This window comes from Larus michahellis, chromosome 2 (genome assembly GCF_964199755.1).
Source record: "Larus michahellis chromosome 2, bLarMic1.1, whole genome shotgun sequence".
Classification (NCBI taxonomy): domain Eukaryota; kingdom Metazoa; phylum Chordata; class Aves; order Charadriiformes; family Laridae; genus Larus; species Larus michahellis.
In genome coordinates this window covers 28,265,330-28,285,971 of record NC_133897.1, presented here as the reverse complement: position 1 = coordinate 28,285,971, position 20,642 = coordinate 28,265,330, and the positions used below count along the sequence as shown (strand labels likewise).

Here is a 20,642-nt window from a genome sequence, read left to right as displayed (position 1 = left end):
CTTCAGCTTTTGCCACCCAATGTCACTGGCTAACTGAGGTGCCCTAAATTGAGTTGCATGAGTAACTTTATGTGTCTTTAAATTCCTTCTGGCAGTGAGATTCAGTGCTGATTCACAGATGAGCCTTTGGGGCTCAACGGACATTTCACTGGGCTATGACCTGCATACATGTTGTGTTATCTCACTGTCAGATGATTATTAGGTCACTGAATCTGCATTTTTGGGCAAGGGATCAGGCTTCATTTTTAGATTCAGTAACAACAGGGGGAAAGAACTGAGTGTGGAAGTGATCCCTAAACTCTTCACAGCCCTGTTTTATTTAAGTACTATAGTATTACTATGCTGATTGATTTTTGGCATCCTGAAAGTTGCAGAAAGTCAAGGCAGAAAACTGTTCACTTTTAGACATTATTGTTCTTGCAGAGATGCTGAAACTGTTGCCTCTCTTAATTGCCAATAATAAAAGAAAGTCCAATATTTTTGCATAAACATGTGGGAATTATTATAGATGGAGGAGGGGACGAAGGGTGAAACTGAAAGGAAAGGGGCTCTGAGAACAGACCAAGTCTGGAGATAACATGATGATTACATTTTTGTGGTTTCCTTCAAAGTCAAAGCGTCACGGGTGAGCATACAAGAAGGAAGCAAAGGAAAAACGGTCTGATGATTGGCACAGGCGGTTTTAATGAGAACCGATCTTAACGTCTCATACTGTGGCATGGAGGAAAAAAATAAAAGAACCTGGGAAGTCAGACATCACCTGACTTTCAGGAGCATCAGAAAGTCAGACAGCAGAGCTCTCGGGGTCTGTGGAGATAGCCTGGAAGCTACACTCACAGGTAAACTGCTTATTTGGTTAATCCTCCTTAACCGTTTTAAGTCCTCTGCAGAGATGCGACACCTTCAGGCTGTGCTGCTAGACTTCAGTTGTTCGCTTTGGTCTTCCAGCTCTCTTCTACCCTGCTTTTCCACTTACTCAATGGAAAAAGACCTTTTTATTTTTTGAGGACACAAAGCAGAAAGCATGGCATTCCTTTTCACCGGTGCATATTAGCTGAGGAACTATTTTCAGTGAGTTTGATAGAAATGTGTATTACTTGATGTTGAATGTAAATTTAAATGAATTAATAATAAGATATCTGCTTGCCACAGATGAACTTTACAAACATCAGAAGGTATGTAAGGCCTTGAAATTCTACAGAACAGGCTTAAGAAGGATTTAATGAAGAAGCTGATGTGCAGACTGGGTTATAGTGAGGCACCACGGAGGACAGTGCTCCCCAGCTCACTTTTCCCCCCAGCTCATACTGGCCAGACTGGTGTATACTTGTTTTAGATCATCCAGCTTCATTCCCAGTCTGGGGCCCCTCTTACTCCACACTTGCAAGAGTTGTGCCTACAGGTTTCCACTGCTGGAGGTTTAATACCTTCTGTTTCACTCGCCCACACCAAGCTGGATGTAGGAATGGCAACAGTGGAGAAGCCTGTACAGGTATTTGCCATTTGTTCTGTATTTCCTTGGATTGCTGACTTCATCGCTAAATGTTAATCAAGTTTTCCACCTCTTATTTAAAACATGCTTTAAACAAGCCAGCACTTCTTTCTATCCTACTATGCATTTCAGTCACGAGATTTCTTTAGAAATACTATCATTTTCTTTTGGATTTTCTACCTCCTTCTAAAGATGGCTCAAATTCTTCTTTTAAAAAATCTCAAAACACTATAGAAAGTCGTATTGCCCCTGCCTAGCAAACTGATTCACAGTTTCTGTAGCTCATAACCTTTATATTACTATATTCCTGGATTTTTTGCAGAGAAGCATTCAGGGGACTTGCTGAGAAATATAAGCCGGGTATGGTTTTCCTAGACTGCCAGAAGAATCACCAGATCCTGGTCAGATGGAAACGCTGAACAGAGTGAAACACTGAAGAAGGTCGGATTTAGTCTTCTACCTCCAGTTGTCACTCCCTGTTTATATCCCACATAGGCGGGATCTGGAAGCAGAGCTGGAGAGTGAGTGGGATGCTTTGGGAGAAGCTAGATCACTGTGCTGGTGCTCTCCCGTCATGCAGCTCCCGTCATGCAGGAGACGCACCAGCAGGCGTGCACTTACGTCCTGAGCCTGCTCCTGTTGGAGTCAATGAGACCGGTCTCCCTGCTTCAGGCCTCAAGGTGTTAAAGAGAGGTAGTTTAGCTCAAATTGCGAGGCGAGGAGGGGAGCGAGATAATGTAGCTGTGGTTTCAGGGGGTTGTTTCCCACCCCTGTGACTCTGACAGGAACATTCAGTATGAGGCCCCTGAAAATTCAGTTTTTCTTTTTAATCGAAAATGCCGCTTCATGACAGGGTACCTGGCCCAGAATTGCATGTGGAGTTGGCGAATTACTAGGCTTTCAAGTGACTCTGCTGCTGCGATTCCAGCTGCCAGGAAGTACAGGCAGGAGCATGGGGAATGTTGCAGGACAGCTGACGCGGGCTGATGTTACAGCACCGTCTGCCAAACAGTCAAGATTAGTATTTGTAGCTGCTGCCACCAGGATGCCCACAGAGCTTTCATGGGTCAGCAAGCAATGATTTTGAGGCTAATTATTATTGAAGAGAACTCCATCTTGTAGGATTTTGAATACGCTTCCTTTTTTCTTACTGATGACAAAAGTCTCTCACATAGCAGAGAAAGGATGGCTTGCAAGGAGCAGGTGGGAGAAAATTTCCTGGACTTTATATATCGATAATTTTCCTGAAATGTTTCACTATTACATGCAAGCCTGATCCTCCAGTGTAATTCTGCAACAGAACAGTCAGTGGGAGGTTTGCATTTTGATTTCAGGGGGAAAAAAGGAATCACGACTTTGTTTTGTACAAGATTATATGAGCTCCAGAAATCCAATTCTGCTTTCCATGTGCAAATAAAGCTTTCACTGGATCCACTTTACAGCTGGATTTGTATTCAGGTTTTCTGAAATAGAGTTTAGCCCAGTGAGTTTTTCAGAACAGCCTCGGTATTTTAGATGACTGTTTTATTTTTATGTGTGTGTGCATGCCATTCTTTACGAAATGTTTCACAAACCAGCAGCATGGTTCGCGTGAGTAAATGAAGTATGTCGGCCAGCTGAAGAATATTTTCCTATCGCTTTTCAAATATGGCTACACTGAAAACCAAAATCATGAGAAATATTTCATGTGAAGAACTTGGGGCTGATTTCAAGCCACCTGACTTCACTTTGGTTTTGCTCTTTAAAATTACCTAGAAAATACCATAATCTTCTTTTTTGTGCAGCTGGATGAGAGCCAGACCTCTGTCTCCAGAGGTAAAGGGCAAAAACTAAAAAAATCCTGTCTGAACAGGCAACTCCACCCTCTTCTCCAAGTCAGCTTGGCCTTTTGACAGAAAGTGAGCGCTGAAGCAAATTCATTCATTGCCTTGTTTTTGGACAAAACTCAAAATTCTGAACTCACACCACAAAGAGACCATTTCCATGAAATCCAGCACGCTATTTTATCACCCTTTGTCTTTCCCTATAATCAGACAAAATTAGCATTTGGACACTGATTAATCAGATTAATCATTTTAATTGCTTTTATCAAAGAGAAAAGCCTGCACTGGAAATGAAGTGTTGTCAAAGGAAGGTGATTGCCTTATGAACAGAGTCAAGAAGGAGTTCCGTGTTGTGATGCAGCAGTGAGGGGGACAGTTCTAGCCAGGTATCCAAAATAAGAGGGGTTAAATCATCCCCTGAGCTAGATGGTTGAGCCCCACCAAAATCAATGGGAGGGAGGAATTAGTAAAAGATTTAATGGAGACAAGAAACTAGGCAGAACTGTCTTTATTCAGTCCACCTACTCCCAAAATAGACTGAAGTTTTGGTCTCCCACATAGCACATATTGTTTCTTTTCCTCTTTTTCTTCTTGATGTTATTCCTTATGCCTCCCTAAACTCTCTGGGCCCTTTTGAGATCACCCACCACGGCACCAGAGACAGATGCAGGTTGCATCCAGATTCAGTGGGCTCGTAGGTGCAGAAAGCCAGAGGTCCTGACACCCCTATAGTTTGGTTTAGCATCTGGTTAGAGCACACTCTGGCTTTCTTCTGCTTGTATCAGCTTTTCTGGCTGCAGAATCAAGGTACACACTCTGTGTGTGTGCCGTGGGATAAAGAGGCTGATTCCTTCCTGGTAGTGGTTTGGGAGAAGCCAGAATAAAAAGACAGATCCAGGAGCTCAGATGAGCCGCCACATCTGCTAGTTTAGATACAACCTGAGGCTGTCCAGATGCAAGAAAGCCATCAAAAGCTACAACAACTGATTATTTGCCAGACTTGGGCTCCTGTATAGTCAGTGGTGGGAAGTAATGGTGGTAGCTCCAAGAGATGTCTGATGTATGCGTTGCAATTTCTTTTTTCCAATGTCTGCATAAGAAACCGAAGTATGGAAGCCCAAAATGATAAAGGATCCAGGAGCATCAAACTTCATATGTAGTAAGAGTCATCTAAAATGCTTCATGTGCTAATGTGAGAAGACTGAAGGATTTAGGAAAGCTTAGAGAATAACATTAAGAATGAACAGGTTCAAGACTGAAAGTAGTGATACTCCCTAAATTTTGCTAAGTCCAGCTCTCATCTACGCTTAAGTGTATGCAAGATAAGGCACATGAGTAACCTCTGCATTTCACCAGTCCATTTTACTGCTGGAGACCAGTCTGATCCTGCCACAAACTGGAGAAGTAGGGCTGGCCCCAAGTGGACAAAACTGGTTTTCTTCAGGAAGCGTCAGCACATTAAAATCAAAGCTTTACTCTGAGAAGATCCTGCTTTCTGTGAAACCAGAGATGTTCATAGGCACAAGATACAGCTCGGAGCAAAATGGCAAGATCATCACAGCATTTCCTCCCCTTAGGGAAGACACATGTTCCAGTCCTACTCAGGCAGACCTTTGCAGTGTGGCTTGGTGCCCAAACCACGGGCCTACAGGATACTCTCGTGGAGCTCCTACACTCTTCATAAATAACTGCGTGTTCACTGGAATAGGAACATCTTCCATAAGGCAGGGAAGTGCTATATATCATTACCTACTAACATCGGTGTCTCTAATCTGCGATCCACTCTAATCACCTGCCATGGGGCCTCACTAAATCAAGTCACTGACTCTGGCATTTCCAATTACAGTTAAACAGTTTTCATGAGGGAGAATTCACCAAGTTGTAATAGTTCAATACGTTTACTGTCCTTTTATCATGACTCTATGTCTGACTACACTTCTATTTGGATTTTTAACTTCAGGCAATGCTATCTATAACACAAGAGGCTCTCACTCACCCACTTAAGGTGATTGAAATTATACTAGAAAAAAATCTGAGCCAGTAACCAGGTATCTTGATACGTGGTGTTTGTAAAAAATGGTAAGTCAGTCCTTAATTTAAAAAAATAAAAGTGATGACCTGACCCTGTTATTTTAGTAAACATTCAAAATTGCCCATTTGTGAGTGCATTGTTTTCTTAGTGACTGATCCACACAATCATGTAGTGCTCTGATTCATTCTGCTACACCATTTTCCATCACAGTAAGTTTGGTTTATCAAGTTCATCCTATCAGATGCTACCAGCCAGGCTTTTGGGGAAAGGGACTGAGGGGGTAGAGGTATCTTTAGCAACACCACCACCACCACCACATGCTTCTTTGTATTGTTCTAGTGATAGACTTCAGCTTGACCTCTGAGGAGACATCATTCAACCTCTAGACCAAATTAAAACCAGTGGAGTTTGAAGTTATGAGCTAATACGAAGGTATGAAAGTGCAAGGTAAAAAAATTAACTCCAAGAGTCAGGAGGACTGGGTCTTACCAAGATAATCAGCAAACAGATGGGCATAAAATATTGAAGGTACAGAAAGGCATGTAGCATAAAAATGTGAATTTTTGCTTTTTGAAATGTGATTTCTCAAAAAGCACAACAGACTGCAGTCTGAAACAACACAGGACACCAAAAAAAGATGAGCATCATGTGAAGAGCATAAGAAAGAGAAGACAAAGGAGAGGGAGTAGGAAGGAGCTACCATTGATGCACATGTTAGTAAGGCAAAACTGAACAGGGACACAAAAGTAGGTAGTCTATCACTCAAGGCGCACATATCCTCTGGCTCAATTAGTCCTTGCTAATGGTTATGTGGTGGTCCTACTACCAGTTTACTCACCTCTGTTCCTTCTTCTGAGTATGGCACTCACCGCCATTACTTAAACATTAGGCAAAGAGGGAGATAAGCATGGATGGGCATACAGCAATGCTGTTACTATTTTTCCAGTCTCTCTTCTAGTCAACTGCCCATCTGAGCACGACTTAGCCATGGATGCAAGAGGAGAAAAACACAGTCATTAGCACCTCCCCTCAATGGAAGGATAAGAGATAAAGGAGACATATGAAGGATGAAAGAGCTACCAAAATTCAACTCTCTATGCAGATCTTTAGTAGCTCCCTCAGCAGCAAACAAGCCATCTTCTAGGCTTTAGCTGAAACTAGCCTATGCTTTGCTATGCTTTAACAATTCCAGAGTCGCTCCTGTCCCTTGACACAATATCTAAAAGTTCGCACTCCAAATGGCAATTGCTGTAGTAATAACAATACTTACATTTCATTATTTAACCTCATGCTATTTGTTCATGAGGATTAGTGCTTAATTAATTAACAACACTTAGCATTTTCACTTAGCACTTTACCTCTTCAAAACATTACAGACAATACCTAATTAAGGGCAGAGTTCCGCAGACACTTCACATCAGAACTTCCCTTTGACAGCGCTGCATCCAAGACTTGCTCACATGGTGTAACATGAATTCAAGTTGAAAGCCCTATTGACTTCACTGGGAACCAAGTAATGCCCTGGCTATTAGGCAGACTATCTTTGCAACTTCTTTTTTTTTTTTCCTGTTGCTTCTGGTTGCTTACTATTCACTCAAGGATCTAATTATTGGCTAATGTGACGGGTGATGATATGAACCTTGTATTAGTGCTATCTACAAAACCTTCATTCTTCAGTTAGTGAAAACTTTATTCCCAGTTACCTGGCTGTACTGCCTTTGGATAGAAAATGTGTTAACCACAAAAACAGATTATAAAATGTCAGGCCAGAGTTTTTAAGAGATATGGTGCTTTCAATCCATCAGTCAAATGCCTGCTATGAAAGTGCCTTTCTTGTAAGCACCCCAGGGTGCTAGACAACATCAATAGACAATATAAACACAGAGCTTTTATGGTTCACTTTACAATTGGTCATTGACTCTGAACCTGTGAAACAGAAAGGAATTGAATTTCATGACCAAAGAGGATAATGTGCACAGGATTAAGTAGACAACACTGGTAGAAGCAGGAAAGCAGTACAGCATTGCTATCATAGAGAGATTAAATTTACAAATAAGAAACCAAAGGAATAAACCAATTCTGAGTAAACTCTCATAAACCAGCAGTAGCACTCAATGCTTTGTATCAATCCACTACCTTTTTCAGAGAATCAAACATGCTGATGAGTTTATTCAAAGCTGGCCGATTGATCGGGCCCTGACTATGGGAACTGAACAAAGAAAGCCCTAAATATGTAATAGCTCCAGCCAAGAGCTGTATGGAAAGAAACTTCCATCCAGACAGTATGGAAAGAAACTTCTGCTGGAGTCAAATTGGAAGAAAAAGAAAACATTCATCACCGTTCAAGAACTTGTCCAGTGTCTCAGAGGATGTGTTCACAGGGCAGTGGCTGGCAGTGCAGCAGCTTGGGGCTGCTGATGCTCAAACCTGCTCCAGAAGGAAAGAAGTGATCCAATACAGCAACGCGGCTTCCAGCTCCAAGTGGTGCTGTGGTGTGTCACATGCACGTCACAGCTCACATCAGCTAGGTCAAACAGCTTTCTCAGGAAGCCCCTCTTGATAATCAAGCCACAGCTTGATAGATATTAGAAATGTAAATGGTTTGGTTCTTTGAAAACTGACTGTATTGAACAGAATCTGACCTAACCATTTTGGCACTGAATTCTTCCACAAGGATAACTGTGTACTGCTAACTGCAGTGTCTTTGTGCCCAAAATATGCTGCGTTAGTGTTACTGCTAACTTGTAAAATCCCAGGAGTTTAAAATAAAAAGCAGGCCTTATTATCCCTTAATATAATTTAATTTAATCTGCAGATGGATAAGACCCTTATTGCCATATTCATCCTCAAGCTGAGGGTCAGATACTTATCCTATACTTTTCTGGACACGTATGTGTGGAATTCAGTACCTGCCTTTCATCTTCCCCACAGTCCCCACAAATTCTTTTCCCCTTCCTCAGCTTCAACTTAAACCCTCCAATATTCCCTTGCCGCCAGTTACCACCGTCCAGGACTCCCTCATCTCAGACACCAAACACCCTAGCCAGCCCCAACCAGCTAAACACCTAAGCTCTCCATCACTTGGTTATCCTGCAGCCCTTTCTAACGTTTACCGCCTAGGACCCATCCCAGACCCATTCCAGGCTGCCCACGACCACTCTCCAGGACCAATTCTGCATCGGTTAAGGCTGGGTCCACAGCTGTATATGGTTACATGTGAATTAGGTAAATCATGCACCTTTCTTATAATGAGTTTCCTAAAATGTAATGCTCAAGACAAAACCATCAGCTGTGGTCACTGTTGATTAGGAAAAGATCCCTGTGAATTAGCACGCATATTGGATCACGCCATCAACAAATGCATTGTGAAGCTACTATGGAGGCTGTTTCAAATTACTATCTAGGTAACTGTGCTTCTGTTTCCAGCACAAGGCTGTCACATGAACCCTTCTGATCACTTTTGTATCTACATTTGCTGTGCATCTGTCCCAGCATCTCTAAAGCCTGATGTCTTGGAGGAACACACACTGAGAAACTTCCTGACTGGGGTCAACTTCCAGTACTGGAACTATGATGGGTGCAGCTCAAGATGTGAACCAAATGCAGGCATAAAACCATGGTTAAGACAAAAGCCTGGCCTTTGGAAGGCAGTTCTCTACTCTGGTGCATGACAAAAATAACTGTTCAGATGACTTACATAATTAGGATTTTCCCTCTCATTCTCCTGTTTTACTCAGCCTGTACAATGAAACAGGTTGGTCTGTTTAGTCTGTCTCACAGTTTTTACTCATGCTATCATTCCCCTCTATTCATACCGTTCTAAAGGGTGTTGGGGTTTTAAAGCTTCACAGGATTGTGTAATCAGTGCTCTCCCTGTAAGAAGTCACGTCACGGTGACATGTCCATAAAGTAGTCAGCAGCGTATCCACAGTGGTCATGAACGTGAGTTCCAGCATGTATTTCCTCCCCGCTTACAGCCAGCAGTGTCTAATGTTATTGGGACAATTTATACTTTTTGGCTATTACGGACTCCTACAGCAATGAATTTCAGGACTGATATTGCTTGCATTAAGTCTTACATGTGCTTCCCCTATTGCTTCATCAGACGAAAGTGTTTCTGCTGCTCTAGCACCATGGTGCATAGTATTAGCCTGCACAGGGAGTGCTGGATGGATCGTTTGATGACTTGCAGTGCAAGATACCTCCTTGCTAGTGAAATTGCTCATCACTAGGGTTAATACTGAAGTGCCAGCCAGCTGAAGCTACCTTTAAAGGGCAGGGTATGCTCCAGGGCAAATATGGTTGACACAGTTACACTAGGTATATATTTTACTTATAATTTTATCACTACGCTTATTCTAAGCACAGCCTTTCAATTAATTAACTCTTAGGACTTGATACAGACTATATTGAAAAAGTTATGACAAAGGCATTTTCATAAGTAGCATTACCCATCTCATCCCAGCTCAGATTTCTCACCTTTGTGGTCCACAACTTGACTGTCCAGTCAAATGATGATGTGACAAAGAGATGGGAAAAGTCAATTGGACCCACTGCCATGTGACAATTGATTCCTGTGACGGGTCCTTGGTGGCCTTCAAAAATTTCACCAATGCCAGCTTTACTGCAGGAAGAAGAGACATTTGCATTCAGAGAGTGATTTAACATAATTTTTCTTTACTCTTAGGTTCCTGTTTCCTTTTAAAGTTCCATTCAATCTGTAAATCTCTCTCCCTTCAGGAAGACCTTTGCCTGCAGAGCTTTACTGCTGGGGCACAATTAATGCTCAGGATCCAGCACAGGGAGACTTTCTCTTACTTCTGAGAACTTGCCTTACTCACTTTTACATACACTGTCTACTACTGTAGCTTGAAATAACATTTATGTATAATTATAAAATAATTCAAAATTATAATTATACTATAGCATATGCCTCCGAGTAAGCTATTATCACAAGGAATAACCATTAAAATAAAAATGCAAATATGTTAATGACTTATCACGAGCAATTCTTTTTCTCTTAAATACCTAAAATAACTTTCCACAGCAATCAATCAAGTCACTAGGAAGCAAATCCTTTTTCACAAAAAGCGAAGGAACTCTTCCTGTGATCAGGTATCACACAGTCATTACTTTGAACAAGGGGAGATGTGCATTTCATCGGCCTGAGGCTAGAATAGCTATTAGGAAGGAAAAATACAAGGCTGTGTAAGAGAGAATGTGCGCAGTTTTCTTCTTCCTGGAAGCAAATGACACCAGATCAGTTGTCAGTCCCGTCTCACAGTGTATACAGAAAGGGGAGTCATGAAATTACCCTTTTAGTTACATTATAGAAAAATAGCTGATGGAAGAAAATACATTAAAAATTGGCACAGCTGACAAGGCTGCCGGCCCTGTGCCAGTGTGAATACAGCATACCCAAAGAGATGAGGAGCTGCACTGGAGGAAATTGGTCCCTTGTATTGCTAGCATGGTGTCCTCTCACCTCTCCTGTTGACCATGACAGTGTAGCCTTCCTTAGGCTCCCCTGCCAGCCCTCGCAGCACGTGCTGGAGCCGGGGCTGAGTTCTGCGGTGCCTCTGCAGTGCTGGGTACAAATTACACCTCTGATTTTATGCCCATCTGTCTGCCATGTAGTTGGCGGGATAAGGGGAGTTCTGAAATGTTGAGAACACCTTGTGTATCTGCTGTGCTTTGACACACCTTTTTCCAGAATAACATTTGGCTCTCCACTGTGCCGGGCTGAAGGACACAGGACCCTCTGGAAATAAAATGGGGATGACAGCAAAGAGCTCTAGGAAAAAGACAGGCATGAGAGGAAAAGAAGGGCATTTTTCGATGGTCAGCAGAAGGTTTGCTAAAAAGGTGGGCTAACAAGAGGGTCTGGCACCTTCCCGCTGTTGTGAGGGACAAACCAGACATATCTGAAAGATCAGAACTGAGAAATGCCCTTGGGCATGCTTCATTTATCCTAGCAGCCCAAGACTAATTCAAACCATCAGCTGCCACGCAGCCTACCAGTATAATGCCTAAATAGATATAATTTTGCAATACTGTCAGCCATCAGGCTAAAATAAAAATATTTAAAAATAAAAAATATATTGAACAAAATATATGTAAAACAGTATTTACACCAAATTAGGAATGTGTAAGAGAAGCCCTACAATCTTAAACCAGTGTATCAATGTCTATTTCATCAACAGAAACACAGAATACAATAAAATATGAATTCAGAGAATATTGCAAACTACTGAAGTGTGGGTTGAGCTTTAAATCTATGAATGAAAAAAGTTTGTTCTCTACAAAAGCCTTTCAAGCATCCCAGAGGATGAAAATACTACCAGAAGCTAACAGAGCACGCTAGCAACCTGCAGATTTATAGGGTGCAAAATAAGGAACTTGCAGTATTAAACTCCAGCCCGGGTTATGCGAGGAAGGGATACGCCCACCGTGTGGGAGAGAGCAGAGGGTACCCGTCCTGGGAGCGGGTCAGCCAAGCACACAGCGGCTACGTCCGTGTTGGCAAATAAACCAGGCAGCAGCCCAGACTGAGGGCAAACGGTGTGCTCTGTCTTCTGGCTGTACAACAAAACCCTCCCGCCCTCCTGAAGAGGGTGGGCACGTCCAAACTGCCCACCAAAGAGCGGAGGCCAGCAGGGTTCTAGCCTGGCTGTGCAGATGCAGCCTGCAGAGCTGCGCGGGAATACCCGGCGCTGGATGGCCACGCATCGGGACACGCGTGCTCTGTCTCTTACATGCACATGTGCCTGTGGTGGCTTTTCTCTGATATACGCCCAAGGAGACTGAAGACGGAGCTGAGGATGGTAAAAAATAAAGTGGATTACCATCTCTTATGAGTGGTTTAGGCCTGATTACCCTGCAACAACACTGTCTCCTAGGGCCTGATTCAACCTGCCCAGACGTAGATACCTACATCTCAGCTAGCTGTCTAGACCTCTGTCTCACCTCATGGGTGAGAAAGAGGCATTTCTTAGGTCCCAGTCATCTCCTTCAGGGAGATGTCTGAAAAAGGTAAAGAAGGTAATCAAACCCTAATAGCAGTCATTGCTCCCCACCCAGTACATAGGGAGCCTGGGGCAGCTACCCCAGGACTACAGGCTGTAGCACAGATGCTGAAAGTCAGACGACTCCTATCCTAGTCGTGCAAAGTAGTACAGACACCATGGATCCAAGAGAAAAAACATGAAACACTCTTCACACACACTTGGCTACCTCACACCAATACAGGTACACAATGTCATTTAAGTACAAAATGTTGAACATCACCTTCCATGACGACAGGCTGTGTAGACTGTTCCCTCTTCACTGCCAACGACAAAGTTATTGACATCTCCGGTTGGGAAAGCCATTCCTGTAACTGCCACTGGTTTGGACTTATTGTACACCAGCTCCATGCTCTCCTACAAAAACGGGTCTTTGTTATTACTATTCTGCAGTTGTCCTTTTGTTTGAGCGGGTATTTTTGGTTTTGGTTTGTTTTTTGTTTTTTTCCTAATTCATTTCTAAGTGTTACACAGGGTAGCAGGAGAGGAAGAAGAAATCATTTGACCCAGCCACAAGACTTTAGTTTCTATATAGGATGTTGCGAGAAGGTGCAATGTCACAAATACGCAATGTCACAAACTAGGATGCACTGCTCCTGCCATCCCCGCCTGTGTCTGTCACACGTTTGAGAGTGGCTGCAAAGCACTGGTCTTTGCTACATCATCCTACATCAGGCAGAGATGACAGGTGAGAATTTAAAATCTAATGGTGCAGAAACTAAAGATAATACATTAATGGTTACACTTGCCAGCCCCAGGCTCTAATAAAACATGCAATACCCTTCTATTTACAAACATTTTTGAAATCCGTTGTTTGTCATGACGTGTAATATTGTGTGCACCTGAGGCATTTATCAGACTGTGCCATTTGACCCTTTGCAGAACAAAATTAAAAAGTTGGGGTCCTGCCACTACCACTATTCTAAGCATTGTTTTTCAGGGATTTTTCTGAGGTAACCATAAACATTCCCTCTAGACTCCACCATCAAGCTAAAACTAGCAAGCATATTTTCTTTTTTTATTTGCTAGCTATATTTCAAAGTAAATCAGCATGCCCATTTTTGCTATTGCAAGTACAACCAGCATGAACAGTTTGTGGCCGTTGCAAGATGCATATGCTTTGAACAGATTTTGCTCAACTCTAAACTTTTTGGTTGTTCAGCCTAAATGATGTAACCCAAGATCCACAAAGGGGCTGAATGATTTAGCAATTTTCATTTTTAGCTATTTAAGTGGGTATGTTTTCTATGTTTAAAATGCCTAAGCTGCTAAGCTTCTAGGGCCAAAGCCTGTAGTGTTTTTCTCAGAAAGGCGTTTTGCTGTAGCTAAAGAAAGTGGACGTCCCTGTGAGAGGAGAGGGCTGCAAATCCATAGGGAAATACTTTTGCTTGATTTATACTTTTCTTTGAAATACAGTTGGTTCTATTAAAAAGGCAAAACAAGACCTGGAAAACACATTGGCAGAGCACCTGTGGACCATATATTTCTGTGAAAATCTTCTGGGTTGAGATCATCATTTAGTCTTTCTGTGGAGACACGGCCAGATACCGTGGTGGACTCTCTCCTCCCAGCACCTACACCATGGCTGTACACGAGTGCTCTGGTTCTGTGTCTTCAGAAAGTTTCAGACTGACACACATCAGCAACACTCTGCTCCTCCCAATTTAAAGCTATGGCATGTAGCTTGACGTCAAGTCCTGTGCCTTTCTTTCCTAGATCACCATGAACCATGCGCCAAACTTCAGTGTAATGTGGGGTGTGTTCCCATCCTTGATGAAAGCCAGTTTTGGAGCTGGGAAATTCCATCTGAGTGATGAAGTACTGAAACGGAGATGTTCACAAATCTCTGCTTCAGAATGTAGTATTCCAGTAAGTGAACACATAAGGGTGGGATTCATCTTCTTGATGTTTAAGTGAGAAACTAGAGAAGGGATTTGGGTGCCTAAACATAGATGTTGGCCATTTTAGATGCCTCCATTTCTATTCCAGAAGAGCACTGGTTTTTCATAGTCCCAGGACACAACTACCAGACCCATATTGTTGCCTCAGATGAGCATGAGCAACATGATCTAACTTTGAAGTTGGCCTCACTCTGAGTAGGGCATTAGAGGGGATGACTTCCAGAAGCCCCCTGCATACTAAGATTTGACAGTTCTATACCCCAGGGTATCTGCAATGGCATTTCACGCTGGGATGGGATGAGTTGTCCTCCAGAACTGCCCAGTCTTTCTCTACATTAACTGTAAAGGGAACTCAAATCATTAACTTAGACTTGACATGGATGTAACTTTCAGATGGCTAAGGTTAGGATGGAGGTGTCCCACTTCTTGTGTCAACACTGAAAAGCAAATAATTCAATAGTAATTGCACATTAATGCATAATTAATGGATGATTAATGGAATCATTCAGAAGAGTTTCTATGCAGTATTTTGAAACAAGATCAGATCCCATGATGCTTAGCAAAAATAATATTTTTTTTTCCCTAAGAAATTATGTATAAAAAATGAGTGATGGATTGGAATAGACGGTGTGCTACTCCAGAAGATAACACTTAAAAGATGCTTTCCATAGACCTTTTTCAGCATCAGATTCTTTGTTTAGTTTCCATTATTATAATCACTAGTGGTTTGGACAATTTGCCTGGATTTCCTTTCATTTACTGATAGAAAGAAGAGGATGAGGGGGGTTAGAGAGACAATAGTAGCAAACAGTCCAGAGTGGGGGGAATTAGTCCTAAAACTTTTGATCTGCATTGTTTTTTTTCTTTGGCTACTGAAGGCAGGCAGCAAAGTAAGCTTTCTGACTGTGTGCCTTGGAAACCCGTAGTGCCTAGGGTGTGTTCAGCAGCAGTGCAATCTAGTCCATATTTGTTAAACAATGCTGTAGAGTAAGTACAATTTATACCACAGGCGACTTCTGTAATTACCGTGCTTTAAAATGTATTATTTCATTTTCACTTGAAACTGACCTATGTATTAACGTATTACAATAATTACATGATTTGTGGTAAAGGAAATGGGTTTTGGCTCTTAGCAGAGACTGCTGGAAGCGAGCTGTACTCTTTCAAGTGCATCCATGGGTTTTAGTTTGTATAGGACGTGAGGGTTTGGCTTTTAGGAGCTACGTTCCATTAAGCAGGTATCTTGCTTTACCGAAGGTGCTTTTTCTCCTGTATAGGTGAAAACAAACCCACCTGTGGAGTTGAGAGCATGTCCAGGCTCCAGGAGCACATTTTGCCATCCGTAGAGACGGTAATGAGATTGTGCGCGTTCTGGGTTCCAACTACATTCACACAATAGACAGGATGCTGAAAACACATTAACACTGGAAATCAGAGAGCCATTCTGACATCTTCACAAATTCCTAATACCTTTTCCTAATGTTATTTTAAAGAATGATTAAGTAGTCACATAATGCCTGGAAAATACAGGACTCGGCTTTTGCCAGATAGGAATTGTTTTGTGATATTTTTTTTAATTTAAATTTTAAGAGGTACATTATGGATGTGGAAATGTTTTCAAAGTTTCATTTTCCTCATAATAAAACAACCCAGCTGAGTAATGCTGTGAAAATACTGAATTATGTGGATGAGATTTCACCCACGGGGACATGTATCATTCTACTGATGGCTTTTGACACTGAAAATAACCAGCAGAAAGAGGCAAATAGTCCAAATGGAATCAAAATGAAAACTTTATTCAAGAAAACAGCTGCATAAAACTCGAACTTTTCCAGAATTTGGCTTGCATGCTAAATATTTGCAAATGTACTCCAGTAGAAAAACGTGAACAAGTCCGTCAGTGTTCTCCAGCACTGGCCAATATACCCTTTTAGATCTGTCATTCTAAGTGTGGAGTGACTAAATTTGGGGTGTTACACCTGGTTCACCATAGTATAGTCATTCCATGGAGGCTGAGTTCCACTTAGTATGCAATAATGAAACTTGGCCTTTTCCTTTTCCAAGGAACCTGGTAACATTTTGAGCCTGAAGTGTCATCTGATATCTGATGGTGACATATGAGGGATGGTTCACATTCAGCAATCTCCAGAGTGAAAAATCAGTCAGACTGAACAATAAGATTTAATTTCCTTTGACCAGTACAAATGATACTGCTGAATTAAGGGTAAGCCATATACACAAGTCAAGCAAAGAAAAATTGTATTTGTACGCCTCTTTTGCTGATGAATAGAAGACCCGTGTCTCCAGGAAAAAAAAGGTGCTTTTCACTAATACTTTCCTTACTTTAAGAAAAATAGGACCAAACTTACAAGAGACCCCTATAGAGCTTCTAAGCCAACTCCATGTATGGTTAGAAACCTAGCATTTGCTCCTGCTGAAAGGAATGGCAGAACTACCACTTATTTTAGACTGCTTTAAGATCCAGTCACCTACCCAGTCGGCAGGGAAAGGCAGAAATCTTCAGAGCACTGGCTAGCTCTCAGGTTCGGTACCTGGGCGGGCTCAGTAAATGCCCCCCCTCAAGGGCAAAAGGGCAGCATCTGAATGCACAGTGTGCGTGTGCACACACCGAAAATGGACTCAGCAATTGCTGCTGAAATGGTACCTTGTGCTCGGAGGCCATCTGTACACACCAGTAAGTCGCAAAGTCCATTCTGATGCTGACTTTTCTCTTTTTTTTCAAGGTTGTCAGGCACATGGTTTCCCTCAGATCATCAAATGAACCCCAATTTGTCCCTCAGATGTTTCTTATGCTATTACTCTCATAGAATGGACCTTCTTCCTGCTCGGAGGTGAGCTAACGACCACAGTGCTAAACATGATTAGTACATACGAATGTGTGAAATAAGTACAGTCCTATTTTTTAACGGGTGTTTGACCTCCAGTAGTCCAAATGGACAGGTACAGAGGGGGTGGGAGGAAGCTAAAGCAAGCCGTGGCGTATCTAGGATACGTAGGGGGAAGGGAAAGAGTGAGCCGCGTCGTTCCAGCAGCACCTCAGTGTGCCAGGTCTGGCTTTAATCAGGGTTACCAGCCATCAATTTCATGCACAATAAAACTCACGGCCGAAATGAAAAAACGTAAGGAAAAATGGATGAAAAAGACAACCAAATGTATGTAACAGAAAGTCTAACCAGGCTCCTTCCTTTCAAAGGGTCGCTGCCAGCTTGCTTTTATTTATTTTGGAAATGAAATCATCATGCAAAAGGGTTTTGTCTTAATTAAAATTTCCTGTTGTCCCAAGTGCAGATGTGTGGTGGGTGTGAAAGGAAATTAGTGAGTAAGCTGTGGGTAGAATTCTCTTTCCTGGTAAATCCAGGCGGCAATCAGTGATACTAAACTTCAGGAAGGTTTAAGTCAGTGATAACAACACACTCTATCTGTTTCAAATAAACAAAGCAAGAGAAAGAAAAGAGAAAAATCCTTTTTTCACATATGGCATAAGTTCAAATTAAAAAATGACTGTTCAACTCACTTATCTAGCAGTACATAAAGTAACATTGCTACAGTAGAGTTGTCTTAATTTAATCTTTTTTTTTTTTCCCTTGGCAGCTAGGATTCAAGCCAGCCTTTTGCAACCAAGACTTCGTTTACAGTTTATGTAAGTGATTCCTGTATATGAACATAAAGTAAGCACTCTTTTATTGTAAAATCTGATCACTTCTTAAAAACATCATACTTCCTCATGTTAGACTGTGTAAACACTTATTTATACCAATCTGTGACAGCACATAAAGTGGCCATCCACAACCGAAAGTCATTTATTTATATTTGTCAAAAGCAAAACATCACTTATTGTTCTATTGCAATAATAAAACTAGTTTAATATATAATTCCAGGAAGTACAATTTTGTCTTAAACGTTTTTTTGAGTGTAAACAAATTACTTCCCATTAATCTTTTTTTTTTCCACTAGATTTTGAGTCCCAGTTGTTCAATTTTCAATGATAGTCAGCTTCTTGCCACTAGTTTTCTGGTCTGCTACATCTCTAAATTGCACTTCCAGGAGAGACTGGCTTTTTTTCATGCAGATTGAACAACATTGCTGGTGACAAAATGAGCAAAACCACTAGGGAAATGAAAAGCAATGTTGAAGTTGCAACCTATGGCACAGATCATTAGATTATTACATCAACGTTCATGATAGCGGAAATTTAGGGAACAATATTTGTACTGCCTGGCCCACTAAGCATGTCTGTGCACACCTGTCATTTTTTAATATAAGAGATTTGCCATCATAATACTGGCCCCATGCTGATTCTTTTGTATTAATTCATACGGCATGGCTTCTAGAGTTGTCTTTTAACTCCAGGGATTATGTTGTCACAGTCAACTAAAAGCTGAACCTTGATCTGCAAATTCCAAAGATAAGAATCACAGAGTTGTAAAAGCTGGAGGTGCAAAAGACCTATCACTTTGTCTGATCCTTGCTCTGCTAGAACAAGATGTTTATCTTACCTCTCAGAGTGCTCTGTGTAGTTCAGTTTCTTTCCTTTCAGGAAATCAGCATTTTTCTGCATTCTCATATCATACTATTACATTTTTCTCCTTTCAGCCTGCATTTTCTTTTCCGCTTCCCACTCAGGAATGGTCCCAAGCCCACTCCCAAGATGAGATATGTTTACCATCCACAGAGTACATCTTCCATCTCTTATGGAGAGTCCGCCTGAGCCCAAACTCTGGAAGAGGAGAGCTCAAGAATGCACAACATCTTAGTGCAGGATGGACTGGAAGTCAGCGCCATAGCACAGTCCTCAAGGACACTTTAGCAGGCAATCCAGGCTTGTCTCTTCCTCCAGCACAACATGAGTACTTTGCAACGTAAGAGAGTCTTCTACCACAGACATCATCTCTGTATCACAGAGAAACTCTTCACTCTCAGGCGTTTTGTGCTACTGCTCTGCCCGGACATTGCCAGAGCCCTGTGGCACTGCCACTGTATCTGCAGGTGTCTGTGTGTGTCAGCAAAATGCTCTTCCACATCATTCTATTGAAACAAACTTCCTCTCACTGTGGAAGCTCTGCCCTGTGGCCCTGTCAGAAGTAGGAGACCACGACAGGCATTTACTTATTGCTCTGTTGGAAAACAGAAGCACACTGCCCCATGCTCTTCAAGGGCACCAGTGTCTACTTACAGGACTCCGCCGAGACCACCGTAGGTGCCTAATCTGTTTCAAAAGAGAAACTTGTGTACAACAAGCCAACAATAAATGATTCAAATTGCCTGCTATGCTGGACTGACAGACACACAGTCACCATAGTGACCTGGCTTTCTTTACACGCAATGGAGAGCAAGTGTCACAGTGCCACTGTGCTGGCACAAAGGTGCCTCACTCAAGAGTTGTAATTAATCCTGCCCTCTTCCTTGGAAAGGAGGATAATCTCCTGACTTGACTGGACAAAGTGTGATGGTAAAGCACTTACAGGAGGTGGTTGTAACTCTCTCTCACCTATTTCTTTCCCTTCAAGGGCCACACTTATGTTTTCATCTGAGTAGCAATCAGCACCGTAGACACAACCAGACAGGTCATCTTCCCTGCTGAACCTTTCCTCTGAGGGAATAAGGAGATGATTTTTATCCTTACCGTATGAGCAGCAGCAGATAAGGGGGTTCTCTGAACTGGAGTGCGCCTGTGACTGCGATTATCCCACAAGACAATTTGGCCAGAGTATGTTCCACCAACGACCAGGTTTGGGTGAAAGCGAGCAAAACAGACAGACATCACAGAGGACTGGAGTAAAACAGGTAGAGAAGAAGAGAGGGGTTACATGGTTAGTCATCTTCAATTATCTCCTTAAGGAAACATATTGTAATTAACATTTTGTATTTTAGAAATCACTGTATGAGCTGTATTCATATTCCTTGCATACCAGTAATTCTGCTGAAGCCAATAGGACACATGCAAAGAGCTAATTTTGACCCTAAAATGTATAGTTCCATTGGTCCTAGGGAAAATATGCACCACAGGATGAGTCTTAGCATGGTGCTAAAAACCTGAGATAACCTTTCAGGTTCTCAGATGGGAAAATGCTTAATTCCATTTCCAAAAGTGAGAACTTCAAGTAACCAGATGCCAACCCAACAGAGGTTGGCATCCTGGCCCATGATTTCCCATCAGGGAGAAGAGCTCTTCCTTTATTGCTCCTCTAGCTTTTAACTCTCAAACAATTTCAGGTGAGTTTGCGAGAGACCTTCCAAGGTTCACCTCAAGGTGCGTTGCCTTGAGAGCATCAGCTGACAAGCCATGTCTCATTGTTGGATCAATGACTG

General features: G+C 42.1%; 1 protein-coding gene across 9 annotated transcripts in view; it reads right to left on the bottom strand.

Annotated features, from left to right (window-relative positions):
* DYNC1I1 (dynein cytoplasmic 1 intermediate chain 1) overlaps positions 1-20,642 on the bottom strand; it is a 196,355-nt gene that overhangs the window by 31,617 nt on the left and 144,096 nt on the right. For all 9 annotated transcript variants that reach the window (XM_074574716.1, XM_074574721.1, XM_074574719.1 and 6 more), the window contains 4 exons: positions 19,957-20,103; positions 15,606-15,719; positions 12,635-12,768; positions 9,827-9,971 (listed from right to left, as the gene is read on the bottom strand). In XM_074574716.1, coding sequence (XP_074430817.1) covers positions 9,827-9,971; positions 12,635-12,768; positions 15,606-15,719; positions 19,957-20,103 — 540 coding nt within the window. The remainder of the gene's footprint in view (positions 1-9,826; positions 9,972-12,634; positions 12,769-15,605; positions 15,720-19,956; positions 20,104-20,642) is intronic.